The sequence below is a fragment of the Anguilla anguilla genome, chromosome 17 (assembly GCF_013347855.1).
Source record: "Anguilla anguilla isolate fAngAng1 chromosome 17, fAngAng1.pri, whole genome shotgun sequence".
Taxonomy (NCBI): Eukaryota; Metazoa; Chordata; class Actinopteri; order Anguilliformes; family Anguillidae; genus Anguilla; species Anguilla anguilla.
In genome coordinates, this window is record NC_049217.1 from 4384472 (window position 1) to 4399420 (window position 14949).

General features: G+C 43.0%; 1 protein-coding gene across 1 annotated transcript; it reads right to left on the minus strand.

Annotated features, from left to right (window-relative positions):
• Positions 1-1620: 1620 nt before the first annotated feature.
• On the minus strand, positions 1621-14058 carry LOC118217403 (LIM domain-containing protein 2-like). The gene is made up of 4 exons (XM_035399372.1): positions 13760-14058; positions 6868-6912; positions 6444-6580; positions 1621-5985 (listed from the first exon to the last, which is right to left on the minus strand). The coding sequence occupies exons 1-4, from the start codon at positions 13760-13762 to the stop codon at positions 5826-5828; spliced, it is 345 nt and encodes a 114-aa protein (XP_035255263.1). The 5' UTR covers positions 13763-14058; the 3' UTR covers positions 1621-5825.
• Positions 14059-14949: the final 891 nt, after the last annotated feature.

Sequence of the window (14949 nt, forward strand, 5' to 3'; positions counted from 1 at the left end):
GCGGTAGCGTTAGCGGCTGCTCTCGTCTCCGTGTGACTCTTCATTCTCTCCTACTTCTGTGCGCGTCGGGCAGAAAAACGGGAGCCGGCGAGCGCCACAATGGGTTTCATTCAGGCCGCTGTCCTTTCATTCATCAGCCAGGCTGTCTCGCAGCCTGGTGTGTGCCCCGCGTCCGCGCGGCCCTCCAGAGCCGCAGCGCTCTCGCTAGCACACGCGATTCTCTGCTCTTTCGCCTGGTATGGAACGCACCGTATCCGTACACTCAAACCCACCGGCCTTCACTCGGTGATGTACATTACTGCTGCAGACAACATTTCGCTAAGCATATATATATATATATATATATATATATATATATATTTATTTATAAACTGTAGAGGTCTTCCTTGGCCAATGAGGAGCTCTGCCATTACCGAGCTAACCAGTGCTCTCTTTCTTAGTGATGTTCCAGCTGATTTTGGTAAGTCTAAGGTTTGGCCTATGTATCCGACTGTTCTTTTCTTATTTTCTCAGCCTTAACAGCTTTTATTGGCACAGCTCTGGTCCTCATGTTGACCAACACCAATAACAGACGCCAAATGCAATCAAAAGCCTAGAATCAAGACCAGATACTGAAAGCTCCCTTATACCTGCACTTAAGAAATAACTGAACACAGCTGACTAATCAGAACCACCTGTGAAGCCATGTGTCCTAAACATGATGGTGCACTGAAATGGGGGATTGGGTCTAAAAATGCTGTAATGTGTATATGGTGAAATCAAAATGTTTAATTCAAAATGTTCAATTAGCACATCCACTTTTCCATAGGAGTCCAGGTCAGGAAATTCACATTTGAGTGTATCTGTGTGGTTTTTCTCCCCTCTAGTGGTATACTTTAGTATGACGGTTGAATATTTACAGTACCAAGTCATTGTGTTACTTACTGCAAACTTAAAAATTGTAATAACTTTTTATTGTAATATTATTTGAAATACCTAAAAATGACTAACTAAGAATTCAAACATTGAATCTGCAACAAACTCAACACTATTGTTGGATATATCAGGAAAATGCACATCTCAAAACATTTTTCCAGGTGAACAAAAGATAGTGAATCAACAGGATACACAAATTATAATAGAAGTCAATGTAGGATGGTGTCCATAAACTTGAAGACTGTTGTCAGTTCTGGAACTTATGGACTTAGATAGGTTGAGATTTAAACAACCTTAATGTATAAACAGCAGTGTACAGGAATTACGCAAAATAATACAAATGAAAATGGGTTTAAATTAAAAAATAAAAATATGCACAGTTGGACGAATGCATTTATTTTGGTACTCAGTATGGAAGTTTGGGTATTCGTGGGTTATCTGTGAAATGTTCTATTTGTATGAAGTATTCGGGCACTTTACGGAGAGTCAGCTAATTGCGGGTTTGGATAAAAGTCAATAATAAATGTGTGGAAAATCCCTAAAATCAAAGTTAAAAGTAGTCATCTGTGGCACTAAACCTATCGAATATAACCCTAGTTTTAATACTATGCTCACAAAGACCAGGCAAGACATTTTGAGTGCATCCCAATGAGTTAAAAAAAAAAAAAAAAAAAAAAACAAATACAAAACTAAAGGAATCATTGGTTCGTGAAAATGCTTATTTTTTTACTTTTAATAATTGTTTCTCTACACAATGCAGCTTGAGGGTAAAAATACAAAAAAGTACAAAAAGTGAAGAAAGTAAAACAAAGCCAAAGCCTCTGCTGTAAGGCCACATCATTTTACAAGCTAACTTTATGGTACACACTTCCGACAAATTCTGACTATTCTGACTAAATTATTTCCTTCCTGAAAATACTGAGGTTGGCATTTAAAAAAAAAAAAAAAAAAAGGTGTACCTCCACATAAACAAGATACAGCTGTTAATTCACACATTTATTACATTTATTATTACAGTTGCCTCTGAGAAATGCATGCATACCTTTTAAAGAAAATATGGATGTTGAGAAGAACCATGCAGTACCCAGTGGCAAAAAAACGAGGAGAGAATGCATATAGTCCTTCATTTCTGCTGCAGAACGGTAGTATATGTCATTATCGCTACGTGTGGTCTAAAATACCTGCAAACATTTCGTTTTAAAATTCAGGAGTGAACACAGTTTGAACCATGCGATAATTACAAAAATAACAATAGTAATCCGAACACAGTCCCGTTACCCTGTGTACCCAGAAGGCACCCTGTTAGCACTGGACTGACTCAGAATGCTAGACTACGAGCTGTGAAAAATTCTTCACGCATTACTTGAGCACGAAAAAGCAGGCACATGTCCTTATTAAAAAAATATTTTAAAAACCTAAAAATAACAATTGGCCAGCATTTCATTAGTCATTTGTTCGAACAGTACTGATTGGATTGGAAACAGAAGGCTTAAATCTGTCATGTCTCATTTCTACAGACACTGAGTTTCATGGACATTTCCGACCACAGATATTGTTTTATCCATACAAATAGTTAAGGAGGGTTTCCAAAGGGATTATTATTTTTGCTGGCTTTGACATGAAATTAAAATATAATAAATTAATATTTTTAAAAATTATTTAAAACTGTCTGCCTAGATTATGGGCCAAAACACAAATACAACTTGACCTGTGAAAAAACTCATTTAATTCCTTTACCCATTTGTCACAATGCACGAGCTGTATCTTCAGCCAAAAGCCTCCAATGACACTGTTGTACAATGTCACAGCTGATCTGAATATAAAACACATTTCACACACTCCTTACACTGACACTCACATTTTCAAGTGAACCAAGCCACTCCCCTCCAGCAGGGGGCGGAGCTTTCCGATCGACCTCACAGTTTAGCCATAAATCCATACAGGACAAGCTTTAGCAACTATTTCTACTTTCTTACCTTTGTGTTTTTTAGAATGAACCTTGTATAAACAGATCTTATATAGTAAATTTATGCAACTCTTCGGGTAGGGGATGCTTAGAGGTAAAATGCAGGTCAAATAGATTACAGCTGTGTACACAAAGGCTAATGAAATCTGTTCGACATAAGAGGAGGCTCGTGCTTCCAAACAGTGGTAAATTCAAACTGTGAATACAGCATAATATTTTAGAATATAGTGGTCACTGTCAAACTCACAGTGGCAGAAAGCGCCTTGCTAAAAGAGAACAGTGTCTGGCTTCCAGCAGTGTGATTATGGTGGAGGTGCTGCCCAGAGACAGTAGCGGAGCTGCGCTGTGCGCAAGCAGGCCGGCGGAAATGGCGGTCAGCCACAGCCGCCGCACTAAGGCCTGGTCTTTAGTGAGCCTGATCTTACTGGGGTCACAGACATGCCGCAGCGAAAACCAAAAAAGTAAGTCAAGCTTAACGAGTGTTTTAGTCTTAAATTTAGAAATATAGGGCCTGTTTCACAGACACAGATTAAGCTTAGTCCTGGACTAAATTGAGTTTTGTATAGAGAATCTCCATTCAAAATTGAATTTGCTATAGGACTATGGTTAGGCTGTGCCTGTGAAACTGAACCCATAATCTTATATCTATAAATTTTTTGTTTAATAAAACAAAGAGATTGCCAATGAGGTGAGACATTTACTCATTTCAAGATTAGTCAATGGGGTAAGACAATTTCTCTTGTCAAGCAAAAAGTAACTTAAAACACGCTATTTGAAAATGAGATTTGAAGCCTAATTACAAGACTTGTTAAGACACATTTTTTGCAGTGTGAACATTCCCGCCGTTTCGAAGACCTGCACCTCAAGCGCAGCCTGTCTGAACTCCACAGCGCAGCTCCGCCTCTGGCTCCACGGCCCGAGCTCCACAGTGCAGCTCCGCCTCTGGCTCCACAGTGGAGCTCCACAGTGCAGCTCCACAGTGCAGCTTCGCCGCTGGCTCCACGGCTCCTAACAGTCAGTTTCCTCATCCACGGCTACTTCTCAGCATTCGGATTCATCACCATGGCAACAGGAGGGGGAACCATTTCCCTCTCCCCAAAAAAAACATTGCGGCGGGGTACTGGTCGGCTAGCGGCATCAGTGGATGGGCACTTGGTTCCTCTCATTCTAAAAAATGGCGGCCTTACCGCCCCCAAACTACTGTGACAGACCTCAGGCAGGACCTGTTCTCCGATTAAGAGACCTGAAGCTCTGCCAGCAGTGCCCATCTGGCCTGGTTCCTGAGCAAAGCCTTGTATTCTCCTGAGGTACAGTTAAAAAAAAAAAAAAAAAAAAAAAAGGAATCCACCCTTTTTAAATTCACCCTGCTGTGAAAAGGCCGCTTTAGCCGAGGGAGCACTTGAAAGGCCCGTCCCTGCGCGGCGGAGCCGGGCCCGGTGAGTTCAGCCGCTCACATCGCTGGAGCGGCGCTCGGCGCCCGTTAATCAGACAGCCGAGGAGCGAGGAGCGCCCCTCGGCACCGGTAAAACGCTTCGCTGCGGCCATGTGGCAGATTCCTGGCCGACTCTACGGTCACCTGGGCGATAAACCCTTGTGCGCATTCGTGTCGTGCCAAAATTCAATTAATGATTAAGACAAAAAAAAGGAAAAACAAAAAAACCCTGGGAAAAAAATTTGATGGTGCTATGGCAGGGGGGAAGGATATTTGTGTGACGCAGGTTTCCTGTGCTGCCTGGTACTTGTTGTCCTTGGTGGTGCTGTTCAGCACAGCAGGACACTGAGTACATTTATCAAGTATAAACAGCAACTCTGTACAGACCCCTAATTTTCCGGAAGCTTCTCCTGTGCAAAATGAGATTTGACATCATCAGTGATCTACCCAGCATGTAGCTCAATGGGTAAGCTATAGACTGACAGGAGCAAACCCCACCAACACCAACGGAAGGCAGCAATGAAGAGACACCAAACATCAAAGAGAGTTTGAAGTCGAACCCTTAAAATGTGACGGCCCACATTTTACACAGTCGAGAACGCGTCCTGCACCACAAAAAAGGCTAAGAGATACAAGACCTAATCACCTGCACACTCTCTGTAATGGAAGCAGTCTGCAGTTTGGTCTTTAGCACTCAGAGCTGGGTCCCCCTGCCACAGACACAGCCGCTGTTGGGAGGCTGGTTAGAGAGATATGTACAGTACGGCGTACCCTGTAAGTTTCACACGTATAGGCCAAGGTGGGTAAGTCCAGGGGGGGTGATAAAATAAGTCCCCCCATGCGTTTCCTCCACCCATAAACCCAGCCAGCTGAATTCACCAATTAGTTCAACCTCCTGCCTGAAGAACTGGAACAAAATACTGGGAAGGACTTTTACTTTCTGAACCTGGACTTTCCACCACAGCGTACAGGTATACCCTGTCAGACCCCGCCCACTCTCCCAGCATTCACAGTTTGTTTTTTTTACTCTCTTTTAGAACAACACAAAAGACTTTCAAGTCGAGCAAAGAAAAGCCAGAAAACCTTAATAAAAACCTCAGCTTAAAAATCAATTATATCACAGCAATCTTATTTATGTCTCCTACAGGGCCCAACACTAAAGCAAGTGACATCTGCCAAGTGAACAGTTCATATTCTCTGGCAATACAAACACCACACACATTCCCTGACCCAATGAAAATACTCTGGACTGTAGCTAAAAAATAAAGTAGGTTGGTGACATTGGTGAACACAAAAAAAGCAGTTTTAAAAAGAACACCAAAACACAATTTTGTAAAAAAAAAAAAAAGAATAATATAATAAATAAAACAACCCCCCCCCCCCCCCCAATCTATAAAGATAACACCGAGGCCGTCGGGCAGTCCTGTGAGCGGTTGCGTGTCTGCGTGGTGGAAGGCACGTGGAGTGAGCGCGCTGCGTTAGCCTGCTCCGCTGCCGGGCTGCAGGGGGCGCTCACGCGCTCTTGGTGATTTTCTCGGCGTCCTTGTTGGCCCACAGCTCCTTGTGCTGCCGGCGGCCGAAGCCCTCGTCGTAGTTCCCTTTGCTCTTGAACAGCTGCTGGAAGTGCGGCTTGCAGTAGAACTCGCCCTGCAGGGCGGCGAAGGAGCCCAGACTGGGGGGGAGAGGAGGCGTGCAGAACAGGATCAGACACTAGGAAACACTGGGGATTTTCATCCACAGCTAGGCCTCAGAATTGCAGCTCATAGCTCCTATAGCATGGCTATAGGAAGGCTAAAAGTGAGGCTACAGGAATGCAGCCTTTTATTTAATGTACCATGCTACTGATGGTGGATCACACACAGAAATTGACTGTAATCAAGAAAATATAAATGACCATTATTGAAGTACTTCAGAAGACTATCTAGATATGCTTCAACATTTCTAAGCTTTAGCTTATGTCTTATGTAGCAGCTGTTTGTGAAAACATTCCACTTAAGTTGGTACCTTTGTTTGGTGTTGCAGTGCTTACAGGTGTGTGTGTGTTACCTGAGTTTAGTGTTGCAGTGCTTACAGTTGGTGTTATAGTGTTACAGTTGTGTGTGTGTGTGTGTGTGTGTTTGTGTGTGTTACCTGAGTTTGGTGTTGCAGTGTTTACAGCAGAAGCAGGTAGTGTGGAAGATGAGTTTATCTGCTACCAGCCTCTCCATGGGGTACACAGTCTTCTGACAGGATGAACACACCTCCCTCTGCGTCTTAAAGCTGAAGGACTGAATGCACATACACACAAATGTATGCACACAAGCACAGACACCCACACGCAGAGACAGACCAACACACACTCCAGAGGTTGGCATGTTTCATAAGCACGAGTGAAAAACATCATTAAGATTATGACTGCTGGACCTCTACTGAAGTTAGTTATTCCTATTACTAGTTAGCTAGTCAGTCCCTGTCAATGAAATGGATAGAGTAGGGAAGGAGAGAGCAAGAGAGAAGGAAAAAAGAAAGAGTAAGAAGCAGAGATGGGAGAGAGTGAGATGTATAGAAGGTTTACCTTGGAGCGTTGCACAGGTTTGTCTTCTGGGGCAGTTCTGCTGTCCTGCAAAGAGGAAGGAAATATTAGGACCCAGAAACACTTCTAGCTCTCACAGGCTGTACTGGGCGGGGTGGATGCCAGTGACACATGTTTCATTTTCTACTCAACCTCCAGGGAATTGGCTTGTTTACCGTCGCTGGAGGCTGGCTCTGGTTGTCCTCCAGGGAAACACACAGAATAAACACACAGAGTAAACCAGCTGAGAAAAATATTTCAGAGCTGAAAGTGCTCACAGCCGCAGACAAGTAAAGGTTTCATATCGAGCCCAAAGGGAGCGCTGCTCTGGCAGAAAAGGGGTGCTATGTGGCGGGACGGACCCAGATGGACCACACGCCCCTTCCCATCGTCTTTCTGCTACAGGCTAATCACACCAACGCAGTCACGTGAGTGGGAGAAAAAAAAATCTGCAAACCTCTGCCAGCCAAACGTTCAGCCTCCTGCAGCCCTGAGAGGGGGAGGGGCTACACTGAGGAGGGGGGTGAGCTTTAAAGGCATCCTGTGCAGTATTTTTAGCCTTGCTGCGATCCTGTGCTTACAATCAACAAAGTCTCCTCCTCTGTTCTCAACCCTGCCCACTCACCTCCATTATATTTATATAATATTTCATATCAGTTTTTATTTTTATATATCAATTTTTCAATAGCCATCACCTTCGGGGAACAGAAACAGCCTGTCACTTTTAAGTCCCCTGACATTTACAGTTTAGTCCCAGTGCTGTCCGAGTCATAGAGGGAACCCCCCCATATGAGTTTTCATGTGTAATGGGGGGGGGGGGGGCAGTTTTATACAATCCCACTTCACAGTGTCATACACAACCCTCTCTGAAAGGGAGTGGCCTCCTGCAGTCTCTGCCAGCGAGTGACAGCATTTTACCCATCTAAATGGAAATACATCTCCAGGCCGGGAAATAAATGTGACCAATCAAAGCCCTTACAGCTTCCCTCCATCCAAAGTAGCGCAGTGGAAGTGACTGGGAGAAAATACCCAATGAAAAAGCCCTTTGGCTTCCTATAGATATGAGACACAAATGCACTGATGCACAGTGAGTCACTTCCTGTTACTCTGACCAGTGCTGCAGTCACTGATTAAACGAGACTGTGGATGAAAAATCGATATTCATCTGACATTAAGGGCATGCAGCTGAAAACGAACCCCTCGGCCAGAAAAAAAAGGCAAAGAATCAATAACCAAATAATGACAGCCTGCGTAGAGCTACACTGAGGAGACAAGGGGACAAAAAGGGTTCTCCCATATACATACAAATGGTACATTCAAACAGATAGGAAACCCTCAGAAACACGATTAATACTACAGCCTTCGACGATTATGCAAACTGACACAGGTCCTGTTTCAATCCTCCGTCTGTTATACAGACAGAGACTGGACTGGGTCTGAGGAATGCTGCAGAAGGGCTGCCTTCCCTCTCTGTTTCTCACACTCCCAGTGTCACCTGAGCTCACAGCCCAACATCCAACCTGGAGCTCACAGCCCAAACATCCACCCTGGAGCTCAGAGCCCAACATCCACCCTGGAGCTCACAGCCCAACATCCGCCCTGGAGCTCACAGCCCAACATCCGCCCTGGAGCTCAGAGCCCAAACATCCGCCCTGGAGCTCAGAGCCCAAACATCCGCCCTGGAGCTCAGAGCCCAAACATCCGCCCTGGAGCTCAGAGCCCAAACATCCGCCCTGGAGCTCAGAGCCCAAACATCCGCCCTGGAGCTCAGAGCCCAACATCCACCCTGGAGCTCAGAGCCCAACATCCACCCTGGAGCTCAGAGCCCAACATCTGCCCTGGAGCTCACAGCCCAACATCCACCCTGGAGCTCAGAGCCTTAAAGGCACAGTCACTAGAGATAAGGCAAAGTATTCTGAGTGATTGCAGACACTTATTAACATGTAGCCTAACATGATTACTACTATGGACTATTATCATTACCATGGACTTCACTAAGAGGCCACAATGTACTGACAGTACACAAATCGATCAATGAAACACAACCCAGGGCACTCATGCTCCTACAGCACAATAAGCCAGGAGAATAAAGAACTGCATTGCGTCTGCATGTGTGTGTGAGTGTGTGTAATTCTGAGACAAAGCACAAACTGAGCATGGACACACCCTGCCCTCGCCCCTGCTCTTGCCCCTGCTCCCCCCCCCCCACCCCTAGCATAGCATAGTACACAGAGGAGCTCCTCCAAGGGGAAGAGCAGCGGGAGAGAAGCAGGCCTCTGACGGACAGTTCCAGACGGGCGACTAACACCGGGCTGTGGCCGAGGCGGGAAATGCCGGTGAGATCACTGTAATGGAGGTGAAGTCAAAGCAGCCCCGACTCGTTCCTGGCAGCGACTGATCCTCCTGGGAAATCAGAGAACTGAATAAAGCACAGCAGAGCTAACAGAGCTGTCACAGCGGCCGTCGACTGCACTGAAGAGGGCAGGAGAATCAGGAGGCACGAGCCAAGCAAAATGGTGACCAATCAGCCTTTACAGGAAGCAGCACTTACAGCACATACATCAGTGGTGACCGATTTGCTTTTACAGGAAGCTGCACTTACAGCACAGCACACACCGAGGCATACGTGTAGACACAGTCACAGGAGTAATGGAAAGAGTGATGCAGTATATATTAATGCTGCGAATTCCTTTCCATACTTGAAAATGAACTGTCAGCTTCCTCTTTTGTGTTCCTTCTCTTCCTCTCCTTTATCCATCTTTCTTATACTGCTAAGCCAAACACAGGAAATGTATTTTCGATCAGGGAAACCTTCAAAAACGACAAATTTGAGGGCATTTTCTTTGCTCTTAGCAAGCCAACTCATTTCACCCCGTAAGTCACAACCAGGTCGGTGTGGGTTCTCTGAACTATTTTACAATGCCAATGTTTAGCTACAATGGTTTCTTATTTTGTAACATAGGGAGGCAAAACAGGCTTGGGGGGTCCTCAACTTCCATGCGTTTTGGAAATACACAGACGACATGAATCACAGTAAATTCAGTATCCTTATCATGGCATGGGTTCAGCAAACAACATCCATATTTTCAACATCCAAGTTTTGTCTCAAAAACATGCTCCCTCAGAGAAACATCAATAGAATGTCCATTGTTCACTTTGCAATTCCCCAGACAAATTATCATTGTTATCCGTTTCACCATTGCATGCTGAGAGTAGCGTGTACATAGGAAGTGTAATTATCTCAGATTCATACAGACTCTCTGGAACAAGATGAGCCCACCTACAAGGTTGTCTAATCAGTACTGGCCAAGCAGTCCGTCGGTATAACTAATGGGACCCGCCATGCACAAGTAATGACACGACATGGGCAGCATAACTTCTCCCCAACACATAGCCAGAGGCAAGCTATTATAGTGATGAATGAGAAGCACTTTAGCCAATGAAATTACATTTCTAACAGTATAGTTACACTTACATAAAAGGACGCGCATGGTTTCTCCTGCGTAAACAAACCACAACGTTTTCAGTACACACACTGGGAATGTTATGCACCAGCAAAAAAGTTTGATATTTTATTCCATCCCAACCCTGTACTCTCAGAAAAAGGTGGGGAAAATGTTCCTAAGAAGGTACAATTCTTATAATGGAGGTGGTAGCCTATAGGTATATAAAATTGTACCGCTAGCCATGGGTTTAACAGTTCATTTATACCTTTTCTGCTTGTTAAAGGTATCGATTAGTGCCCAAAGAAAATGATTATACCTTTTATGGTACATTTGCCAAATTTGTTCCTTAAATAACAAAAAGGAACCTCTACTGTACCTTTACTTCTGAGAGTGTGGGGTACATAACCGCTACAACTGCTCAGATAACAGTCAACACGACTGCAGAGCATGTACTGTATGTTTTAGACAAGATAATTTTCTGCTCTCCAGCACTGTTTAAAATAACCAGTTAGGTCCAGCACCACAAGACAAGTCAAGACAGGACTGGCCACTTTTTGAGAGAAAAAAATCTTTACAATACCTGAGGTGAAGACTAGTACTGTACTTCAACAAGACCAATGTAAAGTATATGTGAGCGTATAGCCTACGTGCTCTCCTTGAATACTTTCACTCTCAGACACATTTTCCAAATTTTTTTTAAATTAAAGGTTTGTACAGCAGGAAATCTGTCTACAAGGGGAAGACACATGTTTTTTTTTTTTTTTTGTTTTTTTTTTTTTAATCCCTTCATTTTGGAGTTTGGCTATTGGGAGTCGGCTGAGTTTACAGAAGAAGCAGAACCAATAAAACGGCTTTCATCAAATGGCTGTTCATGGGGGTAACATCCACTTAATTAGCCTACCTCATGAGTACAGCAGAGACAAGCAGCCCAACTGGGTACCACTGCAGAGCCAGGTTAAAGGGACACACAACACAGGATCTTCAAAAATAACATCCTGCCTAGACACAAACAAGCAGTAGCCCAGCTAGTGTCCATTTGACTTACTTCAAAAAAGCAAAACCACCATGCCGTCTTGGAATCAAGGCAACCTGCCCTATCATGTTCTGGCAAGCCTTGAAAATGTGGTGAGTCTTTGGCTGTTTCACCAATCCTTTCTGAAGTGCTGGGCACAGCAGCGTCGGTTCCAGAGTCAGGCAAAAGGCTAGGTGGTCTACAGCCTACAAAGCTGAAACATGGCCTTGCACATCTCCTTCACACAGCAACACCGTGAGACCCAAAGGAATCTCTGTGAGCAGCAAGACAAGACATTGGGGAGCCGAACCCCACAGCAAGGCACCTGGCTGGTTTGATAGCCTACAGGCACGGTTCTTAATGACGGGGAGTGATACGCACACCTTCCAATGTCAGGGAGTGAAAATAAGAGTGCTGCAAGGTATGGTGATACGGCAAAAAAAAAAAAGAAAATCTTGAAGAAAGACTGCTAGTTCATAATGTAGCATCAAACCAATCATCGGACTCATAAGAATACAATATAGCACTGTTGTAAACTTTTTATTATTTTTCGTGTCGTATCACAAAGTTACAAACCTAAAGTTTCATCTTTATAAGGCACACCGTGTCCTTGAATCTTATAGCCTAGTCCATATCACTGGCCAGAAAAAGATACTTATAAAAAGGCAGAGAGACTAAGTTTTTGTTACAGCTAGAGTGAAGGTCAGACTACGATATTCACACCATTATTCTCCGAAACCTTACCGTCTTTTCAAGATGCTTTGAACATGAATAATGTGCATGATTTTGCTGCAGGGAAAAGTGATGTGTTACTTTAAATAACTTGCTGAGAAAAACATCTTGTAATTCTTGCTTTACTGCATGACGCTACCAGTCATGGTTGCAACAGACAAACTGCAGTGTGTTCAAAATAAGCGCGTTTTCCATGAATAAATATGCAATAAATAAATATAATGATCACTGACTTACTTATTTACATCAACATTTAAAAAAGTAGTTAAGTTTCCACAAGATGTATTCAAAGTACAGTTCCTCAGTATTAACCAACTCTAACAGAGTGCATATTAGTTTATCTGGGGGCCAAATGTACTCTGTCAAAGTAGATTTACGCAGACCAATCTGCTGCAGTATGCTTCCGCCAAAAATGATCAGTTTTATTCTCTTTGTGCCTTAAGTGACACCTGAACCGCACCATCCTTTCAGGGAAAGTGCTGATAAATGCCCACTTCCTGTGTTGCAACGCTGGCAGAATAGGGATAAATAAATGACAATGATCATTCTTTAAATAGGAATGCTGCTGTACAACATACTCTTGCACACACAAACTGGTTTACCCTGAATCCCACACACACACAGAATGATGTAAGGTATAGAGGTACCTACACGTGCACAATCCAAGGTGCGAGCCACATTCAGGCTACTGTACAACAGCTGCCAGGGTTCAGTTACTCAATCACACACAAACACAAATGGCGGCATTGTGCTTTCCTAGTACTTTGCCAAAGCACACATTCCTTCCGTTTTACCGTAACTTTAAAAGAGATTATAGGTACTTACATAACGTGTCGTTGTGATGTCATGCACGTAATTATTTGCATGGTATTTTCAAATCTACCAATTTCACATTTGCATAATCTTTACTATCGCTGAAGAGCACCCGTTGTGGTATGCATATCTGAACTCTACATACAGCCGTTGCTGTTGTAACTAGATCTTATGAATCCTAATATAGGTAAATGTATCCAGCCTGTGGAGATGCTCGCGGCTGAGCAATGGCATTGTCTTTGTAACGATACCATCATCATTCAGGATCAGGGGTATGTCGGTTCAGCTGTCCTGTCTAGAAGCTCCATCAAGGGATACGTGTCCAAACGCTCAATTTATGATGATTCTGACCCAAAAGCATATGTGATTGTACTCGCATGGACTGCGGTTAGATCACCAAAACTGAACAGATACAAGCAGCTAGCAATGGAAACAGTTCCAAGTTAAATAGCTAGGTAGTGTGTCAAAACAAGTGTAGCCAAGCCAGCTGAATTAGTAGATAACGGATTGAATTTACAGCACCATTGCATAGCATTAAGGGACACCAGACAAGTCTATTTTGAAATGTATTTCTGCAATGTATGCATATAAACATTTAACAATAGGTATAGCATTGTCATTGTAACTAAGGTAGCGTTACAAGCCAGCATGCATTTACCTAAACGTGCTATGTTTAACGAGTTAATGTGACGTTATTTGACAAGCTAGCATTAGCTAACAAGCCACAAAAAGTACTTAACCTTACCAAATGAGTAGTTAAAATCGATAAACGGGCTTATTCTCAACCAACTACATGAGATCAAATAGCAAGCTTGCGAACATTGCATCACTTGAGGTGGGTAGGTGGAGTGTGAAAGACCTTTGTAGACAAACAAAAAAGAGAGACACTTACCATCTGCGTATTGTTGTCAGCTTGGTAGACAAAGATAATAAAGGCGTCCACCCGTCTGTTCAGTACGATTGCTTTGAGTCGATGCTGTCTCAATCGTTCCCCAGAGCAGTAAGTTTACTGTTAAGTGGTATGACCACGTAGGAACACAGCCAGCTACTTGCCAGCAACACCAGTTTCCTACTCAGCTCCTGCTTGCTGAATCTGCTGTTATGATCCTGTTTCCGAGTTCCGACTCCTCTCTTTCGAGCTGCAAAGATCCGATTTTTTCCTTCGGCAGGAGGTTGCACGCCATTGGTTCACATTATATAGGCTACTCACTTAGTTTCCTCCTCCCGATTTTTCTAATAAATTAGCTAATCCACGATGGCTAAGTAAAGTAACCTAGGGCGTTGGGTTTCTTTGTGCATTTAACGAAATATCTAGACAATTGAAAAAGACATATAAGTATTTCACTTGTGCTATAAACAATATTTTTGAAAGAAGCGAGTGCCAGAGATCTCACCGTTTGCCTTTTTAAAAATCGCCTTTATGTAAACGGTTGCACGAGGATTCGTGAACTATCCTATCTCAACAAAAACACGTTTTCAGCGTTAAAAAAGGCAAGCTACTCACGCATAAAAAGCTAAAATAAAATAAAAAGTTTAAATAAATTTGTTTCAAGTAGGGATAGCCTAAATACAATTTTTCAGCAGCACATTACACGCCCGGATCTTAAACCATCAGTGTAACGTTGGAACGTCTTCGTGAACAACAAACATAACAAATGTGAATTCAGTTTTTCGTATTACTGGGAAATTGAATTATATTTGATCTGTGAAAGTAAAATACTTTTGTATATGATAAATTCAAAGGTTGTTATGTGTGGAAATTAAATTGATCAGCCCTAACGCTAACACCAGCCTGCTCTCCATCAAGGTGTATCAGCACAGATCTTTCACAACAGCTACAGCCCTGTATGTCTACTGTACTACAAACTACATGTAAACAATTAAGTTTTGTGATTGTATAGGAACAATAGCTCTCCATATCGTTGTCCATTAAGTTTTTGTGTGCAGGATACATAACTTAGGCAAGCTAAAATAACTTTTGCCAGACATTTTTACTTTAATGAGGCAATAAACTGTTGAAAATACATCAGATATCTATACATATATATATATATATATATATATATATATATATATTTTTTT

What these genes read in the sequence shown, in the direction of transcription:
- LOC118217403 (XM_035399372.1), bottom strand. An exon ending in AACCTGTGCAACGCTCCAAG is followed by an intron (nt 6,581 to 6,867) that starts GTAAACCTTCTA and finishes ATGTGCATTCAG; the next exon opens with TCCTTCAGCTTTAAGACGCA. An exon ending in CACTGCAACACCAAACTCAG is followed by an intron (nt 5,986 to 6,443) that starts GTAACACACACA and finishes TCTCCCCCCCAG; the next exon opens with TCTGGGCTCCTTCGCCGCCC.